At 38.9% G+C, this 13,288-nt stretch overlaps 1 protein-coding gene across 2 annotated transcripts in view; it reads left to right on the plus strand.

Moving 5' to 3' along the window:
• The window catches only part of GAB1 (GRB2 associated binding protein 1), a 143,914-nt gene that overhangs the window by 87,540 nt on the left and 43,086 nt on the right, over window positions 1-13,288 (plus strand). For both annotated transcript variants that reach the window (XM_003417503.4, XM_003417502.4), the window contains exon 2: window positions 3,972-4,266. In XM_003417503.4, coding sequence (XP_003417551.1) covers window positions 3,972-4,266 — 295 coding nt within the window. The remainder of the gene's footprint in view (window positions 1-3,971; window positions 4,267-13,288) is intronic.

Raw genomic sequence — 13,288 nt, forward strand, 5'->3', positions numbered from 1 at the left:
AGACATGGACTGAGTACCTCCTTGGTGTTACACACACACACACACCCGTTGCTGTCGAGTCAATTCCAACTCATAGCAAACCTATAGGACAGAGTAGAACTGCCTCACAGGATTTCCAGGGAGCGCCTGGTGAATTTGAACTGCTGACCTTTTGGTTAGCAGCCATAGCTTTTAACCACTATGCCACCAGGATTTCCCCTTGGTGTTAGGCAGTGGGAAAAGAAAGATGACAGGTGGATAAGACATGGCACCAGCCCTCAAGAGACTCACATGTAGGGATACCAAATACATAAATAGGAACAAGGTAGAAACAAAATTCAGAAGGGCCACCTGGTGCCATGAAGAGGTTTGAGCTGAATCTAGAGGTGGCAGCGTGTGTCAGAGCCAAAGATGGGACAGAGCTGGGTTTGGGTAACTGGAAGCATTTCTGATGTGTTTGGAGAGCAGAGAAGATAGGCCAGTGGTAGGGAGGGGCTTACAGGACCTTGTGCGCCCTGCCAGAGGACCTGGGTTTTGCCCTCTAGGCAGTCGCTGAGTATGGGGTCATGATTTAAAGCTGATATGCATAGGACGGGCATTATGGGTATTTAGCTAGGCAGTCTGAGCTGAAGAAATTCCGGCCTGAACATATTGCCACAGGGATCTATACTGGACACGTGTTGTCCTCTTTTGAGGGTTATGTAGTAGCCAAAGTTAACCTTGACACATCGGGACGCTGGTATCAGAGTATGATACTTTTAGGCTACAAAATACAAGTGTTTGCATAGTTCTTCTCAAGCAAACCTGCTTGTAATGGAAGCCTGATAGAATGATTTTATCCAATGAATTTTACGTGAAATTGCTTTTGGTATGTGGTTTTGAAGGTTTCTAGAAAACTTGTCCTTTTTGTCCGTTACTGCTCTGCAGGGTTGGTGAGGGACTGTACAGCTTCCTCCGGAGCTACCAGTGCAGCAGGGATAAAAATAGGACAAACTTTAAGAATCCCAGATATTTTCAGATAACAAAGACTGATTTATGTGGGCTCATTTTGTGCTTTGACAAAACATAGAGAAGCTTTTGTGCTGTGATTATCAAGGGTGCTGATGTCAGTTCTCTTGTCGAGCATCAAGCTTTATTCTGTGGCTAAATTGTGCTTTGTACTATAATCCAGAGAACCTTTGTATCCGTCTTACTAAAGTGTGTAGTTTATGTAATTGCTTTTGTTTTCCAGCGTAATCAGTGCCAGATTCAGTGAGAGTGACTCATTCTGTGACTGAGACAAACATCACATTTGGACCATGTTAAAAATAAATAAATAAGTGGCAGGTGCTGGTTGGCTCAATTCTGTGTTTTAATGCTGTAATTTCCTGCTCTAAGGGTTCCTTTCTTGAATAATGTCTACTCAGCCTCCGTAATCACTGCCCGGTACATCTAGCGCACCTCAGTTCGTTGCTACTCGTTTCTTGGTTGGTTATGTTTGTTACCAAGAGCTTTTTGAATTTTAACGATATCGTTTCAACAGGGAAGCAAGGGAATGGATGGGGAGCCAGAGTGATCCATAAACTGTAGCCAAAAGACTGGTTCCATTCTTTTCTGCTTTTATCATTTTCCCAAGGTGTTTTGTACACATGTTTTGGTCAGTTTTCTTAGTTATATTTATTTTATCATTTATATGTTCAGTATTGGGGCTCTTTTTCAAATGGGAGAGGTTTTATAGCACTCCTTTCTAGTCATCATATAAAAAACTAATATGTCCCAAAATTTTATAATTTATGCTCTCAGGGGAATTCTGTTTATTGTTCAAATATTTCTGTATACAAGGCATTATGTTATACATGGGGTCTGTGATGGCAGATAAAATAGACAAGGCCGCTATCTTCTTGGAGTTTACAGTCTGCTTAGGGAGTTAGGTACTAGACAAATGTAAAGAAAAATTGACTGCAAAATTATAAAAATCACTACAGAGATAATCAAGTTCCTAAAGCGATATGCCCTACTTACATCGGGGGTGGCTGGGTTGAGGGCAGTCAGAGAAGGGAAAGCCTAAAGGCTGGAGTTAGCCAGGTGAAGATGGGGGAGAAAGAGCGTACCAGACACAGGGAAGAGTAGGAGCAAAGTCCCCAAGGAAAGAGTTTGGTGTCCTATGTTATCAGAAGGGGGAAGTGATGGTTAATTTAAAAAAAAAAGTGGGGGAGGGGAGAGACAAAAAAAATGTATTTAAAAGATTATAGATGAGCTATACAAGCATAGTGGTTCGACACTATTTACTGTAGGGGCCAATGATGCTCCCTACAACCGAACAGCCTCTGTGAGCCTTGAGAAAGTGCTGTATAGAAATTGATGCCTGTAATACTTAGCTCAAATCATTGGGTTTATAACTGCTGAAGACTGTTTCAGTTATTTGGGTCTGCTTTTTAATATTAGATTAATATAGATTTTAGGGAGGGTGGTAGTAAGAAAAAATTTAGACTTCTTTGTGCATAGTGTTAAAATTTACCAGAACTTGTAGAGGGAATGTATGGTGAATATAGGTCAGGATAGCCAAAATGTATTTGTTGATAAGAGCTGGACAAAGACAAAACCGTTGTATCCCATAGTCAAGAATACACTTCTTTCTCACGTACTCTTTGAACAATAGGCTGTCTAGCCAAAAGAAAGGCATAATCCATTTTTCAGCTTACATTCCAGGTGGAAAACCAGGAAAGCTTCTCAATCCATTTTTCCCTCTCTGTACTCCCTCTAAAATAACCTATAGATTAAAATCTGAAGGAGTCTTATGTACGTTCTTTATGACATGATGTCAAGGCATAAAAAATCACTGCTTTTTTGTGTTTAATGAAACCAAACCTACCTAGGTTTGTTGACCTGATGTCGTTGTTAGTTGCTGTCAGGTGGATTCGGACTTGGAGCAACCCCGTGTGTGCAGAGTAGAAATGCTCCGTAAGCCGGGACCTTTCAGAAGCAGATTATCAGGCCTGCATTCCAGGGTGCCTCTGGATGAGTTCAAACTTCCAACTTTTTGGCAGGTTGTCAATTAGCTAACCATTTGTGCCACCCAGGAATTTATTGACCTGATATTATATATGATACCATATAGTAAAGGAAACTCTGGTGGCTTAGTGTTTAAGAGCTATGGCTGCCAACCAAAAGGTCAGCAGTTTGAATCCACCGAGCACGCCTTGGGAACTCTATGGGGCAATTCTGTGCTGTCCTGTAGGGTTGCCATGAGTCGGAATCGAAGGCAACAGGTTTTTTTTTTTTAATGTAGTAAAAGATTTTATAGACAATACTAAATATATAATGTATGTACACGCACACACAAGGTTGTTGATGCAGCTACCAACAACTGTACACACCACACAATCTTCATTGTTGTTAGCTGCTATCACTATATCATGTCTAACAGAACAAAAACGTTCCTGGTCCTGCGTCATTTTGATGATCGTTGCAACATTTGAGTCCATTGTTATGGCTTCTGTGTATTTTGAGTACCTAATCTAGGGGGCCCATCTTCCAGCACTATATTAGGCAGTATTCTGTTGTGATCCATAGGGTTTTCAGTGGCTAATTTTTATAAGTAGATAGCCAGGCTTTTCTTTCTAGTCTCTCTTAGGCCCTGCTGAAATCTGCCCACCATAGGTGATGCTGCTGGTATTTGAAATACCAGTGACATCATGGTGACACTGCTGGTATTTGAAATACCAGTGACGTAGCTTCTAGTAGCAAAGCAACATGCAAGGCACCACAGTACAACAAACTGACAGACGGTGGAGGGTATATACACACACACAAACACAGTATTAAGTTTGTTAAAGTTACCAGTAAACTTTGCTTTTCAGAGTGTTGGATTATCTTATGGAAACAAAGAAATCATTTTGTGTCTTTCTCTGGACAATGTGTTTATAAAATTGGTTTAATAAATGCGCATCTTCTTGAAAACTTGCTCTCCAATTAATACTAAATACTAAATGGATTTTTCGTCTTGTCCCTAGGCATGGAAGAGGAGATGGTTTGTGTTGCGCAGTGGCCGTTTAACTGGAGATCCAGATGTATTGGAATATTACAAAAATGATCATGCTAAGAAGCCTATCCGTATCATTGATTTAAATTTATGTCAGCAAGTCGATGCTGGATTGACATTTAACAAAAAAGAGTTTGAAAACAGCTACATTTTTGATATCAACACTATTGACCGGATTTTCTACTTGGTAGCAGACAGTGAGGAGGAGATGAATAAGTGGGTTCGTTGTATTTGTGACATCTGTGGGTTCAACCCTACAGAGGAAGGTAAGTTTGATTTTGTTGTTCGACCTGAGCATGCCTTTATTGCTAAAAATTTTTGTACTGTCATAAAATTCTTTGTTATTTGAGTCATATGGTATAATGTTTTGTTTTTTTACAGTAGTAACTTAATATTTGGAAGAAAACACTGAATCCTTTTAAAATCAGTTTGAAAAGACACTTTTTTTTATAGGTTTTAGAAAGAGACTTAACTATAGTGGGGCAGTGTCTAAATAACTAGAAGGAGGTGACAAAAAGACGTAGTTTATTTCACAGCATTTATTGAGTTCCTCTTATAAGTAGTGAGTTAAACATAGTGAAACCTGTGAGAGCTGGAACTCGATGGGACTGCCTCGTTTTTACGAGTCTTGCAGATTTTCCACCTTTGACAGGATGCAGTCTTACCACTTTTCTGTCACTCAGTGGAAAATATTTGAGTTTTCCTTCTCTAACGGGTTTCCACCTTACACAGGTTCCAGTTTTCACAGGTTTTACTGTATGTAATACAAGACTGCTGATATTTGCTAGTTGCCTCAGAGTTGATTCTGACTCATGGTGACCCCGTCTGTGCAGAGTGGAACTGCTCCATAGAGTGTTCAAGGCTGTGATTTTTCAGAAGCAGATTGCCAGGCCTGTCTTCACAGGCACCTCTGGATGGGTTTGAACTACCTACCTTATGGCTAGTAGTCAAGCCCTTAACCATGTGCGCCACTCAGGTTGCATAATCACATTTAGAAGTATGCACTTTTGAATATCTTTGTTGAGGAGTGCTGTAGATTCAGTGAAGGGTGAAAAAAGTGCATTTACAATCAACATCAAGATTTGCATTGAAGTGAAACAGTAATCATCTCTATTTAGCTCAAGGCAGCTCCCGCTTCTGCTTACCAGTCAACAGCTAGGAGAAGTATCTTCCAGGGCTGGAATTGATGTAGTGGGCTAAGGGAAGACCTTTGGGGAAGGAGTCCAGAATGCCCAAGGTTTTTAATGTGAATATATTATAAACATTTTGAGAACTCCTTTTTTCTTAATAAATCATACATTATAAACATCTTTTCATGCCACTAAATATCCTTCTACAGTAGCACTTTTGGTGGCTGTATGTTATCTCATCATACAGAAGTATCATAATTTATTTAACCAGTGTCTTACCGAACATTTAGACTGCTTAAATATTTTCATTTCTTTTTTAAAGGCTGGAATAAAAATCTTATAGCCATTCTTTTTCTATGTTCTTTTTAAAAATTATGAAATACTAGGTTTTAAAAAACTTGAATGTCGACACAATGAAAATCCAGTTGTCTTATTTAAACCTTATTTACGTTTATTTTAATATTTATCAATCTACAACACAAAGGTCAAAGGCAAAACTATACTAAAGCAATATCTAAGGGTAAGTAAGGAGGCAGAAGTAAAAGGAGAGCTTGTCACATAAGCATAGCTGCTTTTCCCATTCACAGTCATGACTGCCCCTTAGGTTGGCTTATTCTTTCTTCTGTGCCTTATTTCAGTACTAGAGCTCTATAGCTAAAGAAATGCTTTGTGTGGCCTTAGGAGAGTAAGAGAAATGTTAGTTATAGCAGCTTGTTATACGTAAAAAATATGGAGACATTTCTCAGGAAACATCTAGCTCAATTGGTATAACATAGTTTATAAACAAAATATTCTACATTCTACTTTGGTAGGTAGCGTCTGGGGTCTTAAAAGCCTGTGAGCGGCCATCTAAGATACTTCACTGGTCTCACCCCCTCGAGAGCAAGGCAGGATGAAGAAAACTAAAGATACAAGGGAAAGATTAGTCCAAGGGACTAATGGACCACAACTACCATGGGCTCCACCAGTCTGAGTCCAGCACAACTAGATGATGCCTGGCTACCACCACTGACTGCTCTGACAGGGATCACAATAGAGGGTCCCAGACAGAGCTGGAGAAAAATGTAGAACAAAATTCTAACTCACAAAAAAAGACCAGATGTAACTGGCCTGACACAGACTGGAGAAAACCCGAGAGTATGGCCCCCAGACACCCTTTTAGCTCAGTAATAAAGTCCTCCCAGGATTCACCCTTCAGTCAAAGATTAGTCAGGCCTATAAAACAAAATGAGACTAAAAGGGCACAACAGCCCAGGGGCAAGGACTAGAAGACAAGAGGGACAGGAAAGCTGGCAATAGGAAATCCAGAGTTGAGAAAGGAGAGTGTCGACATGTCGTGGGGTTGTTAACCAATGTCATAAAACAATATGTGTATTAACTGCTTAATGAGAAGCCAGTTCTGTAATCTTCATCTAAAGTACAATAAAAAAATACATATAGAGAGAGAGACATTTACTTATTCTTCAGCTTGGAAAAGAAAGGAGGTAATCTTCTTTTCACAAACCTTTGGAATTTCTGATGTTTAACTGTCCCAGATTAATTTTGCAAATTTATAAGGCATAAAGTCTGGACCATTTGGACACCTTAGAATGATTCTGGTCATCCAGAAGCTTGATAAGCACACAGTCAGCTCTGGGAGGAAGAAAAACTTGATCAGCTTTAGAAAATTGATTCATTAGTTCGCCAAATTGAGTTTACCAGGCACTTTTCTAGGCTTTGGGCATTCATTCAAATATATGTTAGGTGGCTAGTTGGGGAGACAAATGGAAAACATTACAGACATGGAACTGAGCATCTGGGGGAGAACATTCATTAAAAAGCAATACCCCAAATAATTAATTACAGTTGTTAATGAGTGGCAGTAATATTTACCCACTCCTCACTTATCAATATGGTTAGGTTCCAAAGACCAGGTCGTTATGTGAAAATAGAGGATGACCACATCAGATCACAAAATAGAGGATGACTACATCTTACATAAATGCCAGATTACATCATTACATAACTGCCAATCGTGGCCCAGCCAAGTTGACACATAATCTTAACCATCACAGCTGGCATTACTCTCGCCTTATGCCTCGGTGTTTGTCCCTGCCAGACGTACATCATTAATGTGCAAAATAGTCAAATACTTGATTTTTTGTTGTAACAGTAAAAAATCTATTATCCAACTATCTTGCGCATTAACAACATACATTTAGCAGTAATGAACAGCAACAAATAGCAAGGTGTGAGGCGAGACTAACACTGTTTCTGATGGTTAAGGTTATATGTCAGCTTGGCTGGGCCATGATTCTCAGAGGCTTGGCAGTTATGTAATGATGGAATTTGACAGTATATAATGATGTTATGTGGCGGTTATGTAATGATGTAGTCGATCTCCATTTTGTGATCTGATATGGTCATCTCCATTTTCACATAACACCATTTAGCGTAACAACCTGGTCTTTGGAAATCTAACCATGTCGATAAGCGAGAAGAGGGTATATATACTTTTTTAAAAGCATGATACTTTGGGAGTTCTTGTCCTCATAGAGCTTATAATCAGTCTAGTAGGTGAGACAGACAAATAATCCAGGAATTATAATACCATTTGGTAAGTGCTCCACTAGAGAAAGAATAGATAAAGCAGCAGCACCTGATTTAGTCTTAAGAGGGTCAGGAAAAGCATAGAGTTTTAAATGGCCCTGTGTCTATAACTGAGAATGTACTAAGAGTTTTGTTTTTGTACTTAGAGGAGCATTTTCATTGATTTTTAATAGTCAGAATCAGTCATGATGTCTCTTTTCACTTTATACGCCTACAAGAATTTTTTTTAAAAACCCAAACCCATTGCTAAGTGTCGATTCTGACTCATAGCAACCGTACAGGACAGAGTAGAACTGTCCTATAGGGTTTTCAAGGCTGTAATCTTTATGGAAGCAGATTGCCACATCTTTATGTCGTGAAGCAGCTGGTAGGTTCAAACATCTGACCTTGACGTTAGCAGCTGAGCACTTTAATCACTGGGCCACCAGAGCTCTTATCTACCAGATAGGGGTGGGTAAAGTTTCAGAACTTGAAAGCTACAGTGACCTTTTCAGTGGCAAAACTCACAGTCCTTATAAAACAGTTTAGGAATATATTTGGCTTGAATGAAACTCTTCAGTTCGGGAACTCTGTCTTTGCAATATCCATCCAAGAAGGGGTTGTAAGAAAAGTAATGGTATGATGAACAAAATTTGATACATGTGATCTGTGAGTTAATTACCTAGAACAGCTATAACCAAAAAAACCAAACCCAGTGCTGTCAATTCTGACTCATAGCGACCCTATAGGACAGAGTAGAACTGCCCCATACAGTTTCCAAGGAGCCCCTGGCGGATTCGAACTGCCAACCCTTTGGTTAGCAGCCGTAGCACTTAACCACTACACCACCAGGGTTTCCAAGAACAGCTATGCTAACCACAAATCATTTTATCTGTGTATTAAAAGAAGCCCCTAAGAACTTTGACAATGCTTTCTAAATTTAGTTTCTAACCTATGTTTCAATGCAACTACATTTGTTTTTTAAATTCTACAATTTAGATTTTTCACAAATTCGTTCTGGCCATCTCCCCTAAATCATCCACAGTTTAAAACATTTTACTGTATTTTGTTGAAGGCATGAGTTTCTTGGAATAAAGCAGTGAAAGATGAGCAGTCTTTCATTATGTATTACCAAGGAGCCAAAAAACATTTTATTGTACTCTATAATTTTGATTTTTGATGCATAGTATCAAAACTGCAAGAAGACTTGTAAAGCCAACCACTGGATCTTCTTATGCATATGTAATAAGTGATTTTGCTAGATGCCTTCTTAAAATTCACGTTTAAAGATTTTTTTAACTCTAAACAGCATAGAACAATTATCCTTTGTAATCATATTCATATAGTTTAGTATGACAAGATAAATAACTTCCCTTAACTTTACTTCCTGCTTTGTGCTCTCTTGCTCCCAAATAGATCTTACCACCAGTCACTAAATAATAAACCTTTTTGTTTTTACTGATATCTGTCCCGAGACCTGTGTTCTTCCCGTTTCAAAGAGCTGAGTATGCTCCCAAGCTTGTCTTGAAAATTGGCTAATAACACGAGGTGATTTTTCACTATACTAGTTTCAGGCTAGAAATGGGAAGAAATAGACTATGCTTGGATATCATAGTCTGAGAAAATAACTATCCCAGTCCCTGTGAGAGTAGCTAATTTTCTCCTGGAAACAAAAGGAAAAGGGAAAAATCTGACCTGTGTTTTGATTCCAGGAACCTCTCAAAATATCCTTACCATGTTATTTCCTCTGCCCCAGGTGACCATAGCTATTATTGAATACTCAGAATGCTGGCAGGCTATATCTGTTTTTAAATTCTAGTTCATTCAACTGTGTGTGGTTCCTGTGAATGTTTTTATTTAGTAGACTTGAGGGTAAAGACTAATTTCTTTTGTTTTTCTTGGAAAGGTGCAGATTTATTTTTGTTTCTACAGTAAAGTAGAAGCTGCTAAATCTGCTGAACAAGTGCTGGAAACCCAGCCTCTGAGGGCTATATGGTGCTAACTAACTTTGGGAAAAGGCTCTGGGTCTAATTTCAGGATAAAAGATGAGAAAGTTTGCTCTAAGTTGCTTTTCTCAAAATGTCCAGAATCATAATGACTTTTTTAAAAAGTGCTGTTCTCTGTTTGATATTCTTCCCTTTAGTAAAGTAAGTAAACTAATGAATCTAAATAAAGCAATTTTAATTTTGACTAAAAAAAATAATGTAGCCCATACATTTCTTTCATTACCCCAACTTTGTCCTCGTGCAAAAAGAAAAAGATACCACCACTTTCCATCATCTTTGGTTAATCATACAGTCGTTATTTCTTGTATCACATTAAGCTCAGTTGTCCTTCAATTATCTGAACATCTGTGTCAGAAATAGTCGATTTACTATTAGGTTAGTAACCCGTCAATAATGGATACTTTGACCCAAAGATTGACCTACTTCCATTGTTTGTCCTGGGAGCAAGTCCAGGAAAGTTGGATCCAGACAGCAAAGCAATAAAGAGCCCTATCTCCAATGGACAGGCAAATAAGTTAACAAATGGAAGGGCCTCTACTTGAGTCATTCCCAGGATGTCTGCACTACTGGGAAAATTCCAAGACAGGGAAATCAGGACAGGTGGCTAGAACGTTGTCCCTCTGGATGTTATCCACATCTAAAAGGCCCAAGTCTTTTGATTCCACCAGTAAGATCCATCAGTTCATATGAGAAACCAGTAAGACCCATCAATTCATATGAGATGAATCCAGTAAAGATTGAGAAGTTGGCAGTGTGCCTTAAGTATGCATCTAGGGAAAAAAAAAAAAAACTATTTGCAGTTGAGTTGATTCCAACTCATAGCAACCCTATAGGACAGAGTGTAACTGCCCCATAGGGTTTCCAAAGAACAGCTGGTGGATTAGAACTGCCGACATTTTGGTTAGCAGCTGAGCTCTTAACCACTGCGTCACTAGGGCTACATGTATCCAGAACCGAACTGAAAAGCCAAACCTGTTGCCATTGAGTCGATTCTGACTCATAGCAACATTGTAGGACAGAGTGGAACTGCCCTCACAGGGTTTCCAAGGAGCTGCCTGGTGGATTGAATTTTTCAAGATTAAATTATACACTAAAGGCTTATTGGAAATCTGACAATATAAAGAAACTTTAGGCATATTCTTACTAGCTCTGTAGATCTGTTTTTCCATAACTGAATTTGCTTGGAACTAGGCAGAACAATTGCTGTGACAAGAACCTTAGTGACTAAGATTAAATATACCCTACTGCATGTAAGGAAACCCTGATGGCGTAGTGGTTAAGTGCTACAGCTGTGAACCAAAGGGTCGGCAGTTTGATTCCGCCAGGCACTCCTTGGAAACTCTGTGGGGCAGTTCTACTCTGTCCTCTGGGGTTGCTGTGAGTCAGAATCGATTCAGTGGCACTGGGTTTGGTTTTTTTTTTTTTTGTACTGCATGTAAGATACACCCGAATGCAGATAAAACCTGTTCTGAGAACCAAGAGTTTTGTAGACGTATAGGGGATGGGGTACAGTTTTATACATCAGTTTTACTTTTCTTAAGTGTATTTTGTTCTTTTAAAAATGAAGAGACTTTGTGTAAATTATGAATTATCCATAAGTATCTCAGAGAATGAAGGGGCATAGGAAATGAGAAATACACAGACTACAAACTGTATGCACAGTGTGTGTGTACTCATGTTCATATACAACCTAGTTTTTCAGTATATTTTTGGTTTGCCCATTTATTTTTTTCCACCCGACTCATCGCTTAGATAAGGATTTAGGGCAGCTTGCACACAGCACTTAGGTATTCAGGGAAGTAGGTCTTAGTATATGTACATTTTTTTTTTAATTTATTTGGGAATAATTTCAGATTTATTAAAAAATGCAACGTGAATAGTACAGATTCACCTATTGTTAACATTTCCCCATTTGATTTAGCATTTGCATTTTCTGTGTGTGTGTATGTATATGCATATATATTTATATATATGCATATACATATACATACATACATAATTTTTTTCGCTGAGCTGGTTGAGAATAAGTCATGTACGTCATGGCCCTTTACCACTGAAAACTTTTGTGTGCATTCCCTAAGAATAGCGATGTTCTTCTACATATCAATATATAGTTAGCAACTTCAGTAAATTCAGCATTGGATATAATATTTTTGCCTGTGCATCTGTATTCGTTTTTTATCAGTTGACCTAATAATGGTCATTATAGTACTTTTTTTTCCTCTGGTATAGGATCCAATGTGTGATGATGCATTGTTGTCTTTAGGTGCCGACGGCTTGGTTTCAACTCATAAGGGCCCTATAGGACAGAGTAGAATTGTCCTGTAGGGTTTCCAAGGAGTAGCTGGTGGATTTGAACTGCCAACCTTTTGGTTAGCAGCCAAGCTCTTAACCACTACACCAACAGGGCTCCCATGTCACATTAGTCTCTTTTTAAACTGGGGCAGTTTTTCAACCTTTTTTGTCTTTTATGACATTCATACTTTTGAAGACTCCCCCCCCCCCACACACACATACACATGCGTGTGCACACGCACACTTTACACTTGGAAATTTTTATTTTAATAGAATGGTCTTCCTTTGGGGTTTGTCTCATGTTTCCTTGTGATTAAATTCAGGCTGTGTGTTCCTGGCTGGAATACTGCACAAGTAATGCTGTGTCCTCCTTCGGATAGCAAGCCTGGAGGTACATGATGCCCATCTGCCCCTCGTTCATTAATGGTGATCATACAGTCATGGTGTTGTCCAAGTTCTCCACTGAATAGTTAACGATGTTTTCCCCTTATAACTAGTAAGCAATGTAGGGAGACACTTTAAGACCAAATATCTTAGCCCTCAACAAAACTCTCCACTCCCACTGCTGGTTCTTCAGTATTATTTTTATATTAACTACCCTTCCTCATGAGAAATTCAAGATATGACATGTATCTGTAAAGAAGTGTTGATACAGTTCTCACCAGTAGCTTTTACCCCTCTGTCCTCTATGTATATTTTCAGAAGTAGTACAAAATTTATGGGTCACAGTTCCTAAGCTGAGAAAATCCTTCTTCGAAAACAAGAATGTTAATATAAATCATTATTTCCTATGGGTTGTTTTGCTGATAAACCAACCTAAATTGAACATGAAATTGGCTTTTTTCGGTGCTGAAAGACCAAAGAGATAAATGACGAAAATTCAGTCCATCTTGGACTGTTCTGATTTGATGATGGTTGCAAGCACAGGTTTAAGCCTGGATTTAAATGATTTATCAGCTGCGTAACCTTGGGCAAACCTTTATAATCTCTCTAAGCATCAGTTTCCTCATCAGTAAAATGGAGAGACTATAGTATCAGCACGTACCTCATAGAATTGTTTTGAGGGGTAAATGGGATAATACTTATTGGTCAGCTTTTAATAAACAATCAATAAATGTTAGCTGTAATGATTGTTAAGGGGCCACATGCTGCAGTGGTTAAGTGCTTGGCTGCTAACCAACAGGTTGGTGGTTTAAACCCACCAGCCGCTCTGCGGGAGAAAAATGTGCTGTCTGCTTCTGTAAAGGTTTACAGCCCTGGAAACCCTATAGGGGCAGTTCTACTCTATC

Source organism: Loxodonta africana, chromosome 13, assembly GCF_030014295.1.
Source record: "Loxodonta africana isolate mLoxAfr1 chromosome 13, mLoxAfr1.hap2, whole genome shotgun sequence".
NCBI lineage: Eukaryota > Metazoa > Chordata > Mammalia > Proboscidea > Elephantidae > Loxodonta > Loxodonta africana.